General features: G+C 40.2%; 1 protein-coding gene across 1 annotated transcript; it reads left to right on the forward strand.

Moving 5' to 3' along the window:
* Positions 1–1,981: 1,981 nt before the first annotated feature.
* Positions 1,982–3,109, forward strand: LOC100663469 (olfactory receptor 5B12-like). Its single transcript, XM_003421407.3, has one exon. The coding sequence runs from the start codon at positions 1,985–1,987 to the stop codon at positions 2,927–2,929; it is 945 nt and encodes a 314-aa protein (XP_003421455.1). The 5' UTR covers positions 1,982–1,984; the 3' UTR covers positions 2,930–3,109.
* The last annotated feature ends 1,513 nt before the right edge of the window (positions 3,110–4,622 follow it).

Below are 4,622 nucleotides of genomic sequence, written 5' to 3' on the forward strand. Positions count from 1 at the left end.
ACTATTTTGAGATGAGTGTATAAGATTATGGATTTTAGACCTTACATCTTGGGTTCAGATCCCAGTTTTACCAATAGCTTTATTACTTGAGGAAGTAATTACTTCTTTAAACCTCAGTTCCCTTCTAAGCAAAATGAGAATTATAATAGTACCTGCCTCATAAGTTGCTAAATATATTTATGAGTTAATATATGTGAACAGCTTGGGTAAGTTTGCTAGCACGTACAAAAAGTAAAAAACCTGTTGCTGTCTAGTGGATTCGGACTCACAGCGACCTCATAGGACAGAGCAGAACTGCACCAGATGGTTTCCAAGGACTGGCTGGTGGATCCAAACTGCCGACATTTTCAGTTAGCAGCCGAGCTCTTAACCACTGCACCACCAGCGTAAGTGCTATCATAGTACTATTCAAAGTGTTTGCTTTTATAATGACTAATCATTATTATTATTACTTCTTCAGTCTCCAACCCACAGCTCAGAAGGTATCATTTCCAGAAAGTCTTCCCGTGCCCCTCAAGTGGGCTAAAAATGCCTCCTTTCTGCTCAGAGCACCCTGGGCATGCCTTTCCTGTGGCTATGCGTTAAGATTAACATACCTGTTTGTATATAGGTTTTTCCCACTAGGCTGTCCTTAAAAACAAGGGTCATATCATATACTGCCTTGAATGTGAAGGACTGTTAATCAAGAAGAAATGAAAGATTCAAGATTCAAGGACCAGGAGTGGCTTTTGTGTTGACATGGCCTCTCAAGCTTTAATCATGGCAGGCACAGTAAGCCGTCAGCTGAGCAGCCCCTGAAGGTGAGCACAACAGATAACTGCTGTGACATAGCCTGAGGCCTGTGGCTTCAATGGGGATACAGAGTCTCTTAAAAACCAGTTTTCAGTGAGTCAACTCTGACGCATGGCAACCCCAGGTATATCAGAGTAGAACTGTGCTTCATAGGACTTTCAAGGGCTCATTTTTTCAGTGGTAGATCACCAGACCTTTCTTCCAAGGTGCTTCTGGGTGGACTCACACATCCAGCCTTTCAGGTAGCAGCCAAGCATGCTAACTCTTTGCACCACCCAGGGACTCCTGTCCCATGCTAGTCTCTAGGGGAGTATAATAGTAACTCTTCTGCCTCCCTCTACTCTTCCTCCTCAGAAATAAAGCACAGGTGATGTTGGGAGAGGAAAACATCAGTCTTTGAGAAAAATAAAGATTTTAGTGGGGAGAGAAAATATCTAAAATTTGGCCTCTAACTTTTGCGAGGCTACTCGTTTAGTTTTAGGGTTACTACAAAAGGTCAACACACCACTAAGAGTGTATAAGACATTGCTAAGCTTCCTTCAGGGACCAGTAGTTGAAGCGAAGCACCCAATTAATGGCCTTCATGGATTAGAGAGAAAAGTGTGGACGTCCGTAATGCAGGGCAACGAGTTACTGTTCATCTTCAGCTATCATTCACAAGGTGGTGAGGGGCCCTAACAGATGGCAATGTGTTTGACAGGGCTTGCCAGCGTTATATACCAGTGACTGGCCAAACGTTTCCTGTATTTTACTTTCTGTTGGTTAATCTTTCTATACAGCAACAATAAATACATCAGTGGATAAGAATGCTTCCAAGACATGGCAAGTAGTGAAAAAGAGTCCTTTTGTTGTAGTATATTAGGTATTGTCAATCATGTCATACACCAAACAAGGTAGAATGTGCCCCCAAAGTCATAATCTGGATCCCTGTGACAACCACGGCCAGCAGAGCTATCTAGAGCCTTTCCATGCCAATTCCAGTTGAATTACCTCACTCACCACCAGACACTCACCTGTCTAGAATTCAGTGCAGTTTCTTGTATACAAGATTCTGCCCTGGAGAGGAAGCTGGTACATATGTGCAAGAGACTCCGCCTACGCTTCACTTCTCATGGTAGTGTTCAAATAGCATTATCTTGTGTTTTCTTATCTTTCCATAGGTGCCTCACCTGATGATTCACCATTGATTTTGATGGAGAACATCTCAGAGGTGACTGAATTCATTCTCGTGGGGCTAACAGATGCCCTAGCCCTTCAGGTCCCTTTATTTTTAATCTTCACAGTCATTTACTTCATCACTCTAGTTGGGAACCTGGGGATGATAGTGTTGATTCTGTTAGACTCTCGTCTCCACACTCCCATGTACTTTTTCCTCAGTAACCTCTCCCTAGTGGACTGTGTTTATGCCTCAGCAGTCACACCCAAGGTGATGGTGGGGTTTCTCACAGGAGGTAAGATCATCTCCTACAATGGGTGTGCTGCCCAGATGTTCTTCTTTGCAGCCTTTGCTGCTATTGAAAACTTCCTCCTGGCCTCGATGGCCTTTGACCGCCATGCAGCAGTATGTAAACCCTTGCATTACACCACCACCATGACAAGCACTGTGTGTGCTCTACTGGTCACTGGCTCCTACATCTGTGGACTGTTGGAAACTTCCATCCTTGTTGCCTTTACTTTCCACCTTTCCTTCTGTCATTTCAATGTGGTTAATCACTTTTTCTGTGACATCCCCCCACTGCTGTCTCTCTCCTGTTCTGATATCTACACAAACGAGATTGTGCTCTTCACTTTGGCAGCTTGCACTGTCTTTTTCACTCTTTTGGTTATCTTGAACTCTTACCTGTTCATTTTTATTGCTATCCTGAGAATGCACTCAGCTGAGGGACAAAAGAAGGCCTTTTCCACCTGTGCTTCCCACCTTACCACTGTTTCCATCTTCTATGGGACAATTATCTTCATGTACTTACAGCCAAGTCTCAGTCATTCCATGGACACAGACAAAATAGCATCTGTGTTCTACACCATGATCATCCCCATGCTGAACCCTCTGGTCTACAGCCTGAGAAACAAGGATGTCAAGAGTGCATTCAAGAAGGTTGTTGAGGAGGCAAAATTATCTACAGGCTTAAAGTTTTAATTTTGTAGAATCCACAACAACAACCCAGTATCCCCTCAGATATTCTCTGTGCAATGGCTCACACTTCAAGGCCTTCAGTGCACTTAATTCCTAAGGTCAAACCCTTACCTCCTCAAAAGTCTATGGTGAAAACATTATGTTCTGAAATGTAATACATAAATGATAATGGATCAAGGGAACTTAAGAATATTTGGGGTTTGCATTTCAGAAGCTTTTTTAATGGCGTTTGATTTATTCACATGTTCTCTAACACATGCTAGTGCAAGCATGTATGTCAATCTAGCCACACACTACCCATGAATGTAAGCTTATGCAAAGACTATACTGCACACTTACACAAAGGAATAGAAATTTGCTAAATGACGTTAATGGATTGGCTAGTTTTAATAAAAGAAATTAAAATAACCAATCAAGGTATCAGAATACAAAGTCATGTCTAATCTTTTAAGTATTCTGTAATCAAAAAACTATACTGAGTCCAAATGAATAAAAAGGTGATATGAAGTTTTAATGAAGGCATTTGCTTTTGGTTACCATAGTTTACCAAGAGCTTTGTAAGTGTAGTATCTTAATGGAACTGATATTTCTATTTTCACTAAATCATTTGATAGAAACAGTACAGGTTAAATGATAATTTTCAAAAGAAAAAAGGTCAGAGTATAAAAAAAGGATATCAGTAATAAGCGCTTTTCAGTTTATCCATATATGACCAGAAACTCTTCAAATTTTGTAAAACATAAAAATTAAAAAAGCTACAAAGACTAAAGATAACTAATGATAATGTTAAACACTTTTCTTAATGGAAATTATATGAAATGGATAATGTCACTAATTCATGAATACCTTAGTTCTAGGTGAGCTACAGCATCTCTTATTATTCTCCTGCTCATTCAACTCACTACATTCAAACTGATTTCCTTGCTACCCCTCCTCCTTGTTGACTACCTCGTTATCTGACATTTCACATTTACAACAACAGTAAAAAATCTAATATCCAACTATTTTGTGTATTAATGATGTACGTCTGGCAGTAACAAAAGCTAAAGTGTGAGGCAAGAGTACTGCTGGGTGTGGTGGTTAAGCCTATATGTCAATTTGGCTGTACCATACCTCTAAGTGGTTTGGCAGTTATGGATTGATGTAAGTTGGCAGCTATTAAATGATGTAGTCATCCTCCATTTTGTGATCTGTTGTGGTCATCGTCCATTTTTGCATAACTTTGATCTTTGCATAATTACCTGGTCTTTGCAAGCTAACCTTGTCAATAAGTGAGGAGGAATGGGTGTGTTCCCAAACAATCATAAATATGCTCTTGCCTCAGGGCTTTTTACTTCCTGATCCTTCTGTTTGGAACGCTCCCTCTCTCCCTTCAGGTTTCTGCTTAAAGGTTGCCATATTGTAGTCACCTTGTTTCTTCCTGAACATTATCCCCTTCACACTTTATTCTTCATAGTCCGATCAGTACTCAACTGTAAGTAGTGGTACTTATGTGTTCACTTGTTCATCTATTTCCCCTAGCTAGAATGTAAACATGACAAGAACAATGGCCTTTCCTGCTTTACTAACAATTTTATCCTCAATACATTGATTATGGCTGGGTACGTGCTACCTTCAATTCTACATTCCTATTGGTAAATTTATTTCTAAGCATTTTGTTCTTTTGGATACTATTAAATGAAATTGTTTATTTCAG

Source organism: Loxodonta africana, chromosome 7 (genome assembly GCF_030014295.1).
Source record: "Loxodonta africana isolate mLoxAfr1 chromosome 7, mLoxAfr1.hap2, whole genome shotgun sequence".
Classification (NCBI taxonomy): domain Eukaryota; kingdom Metazoa; phylum Chordata; class Mammalia; order Proboscidea; family Elephantidae; genus Loxodonta; species Loxodonta africana.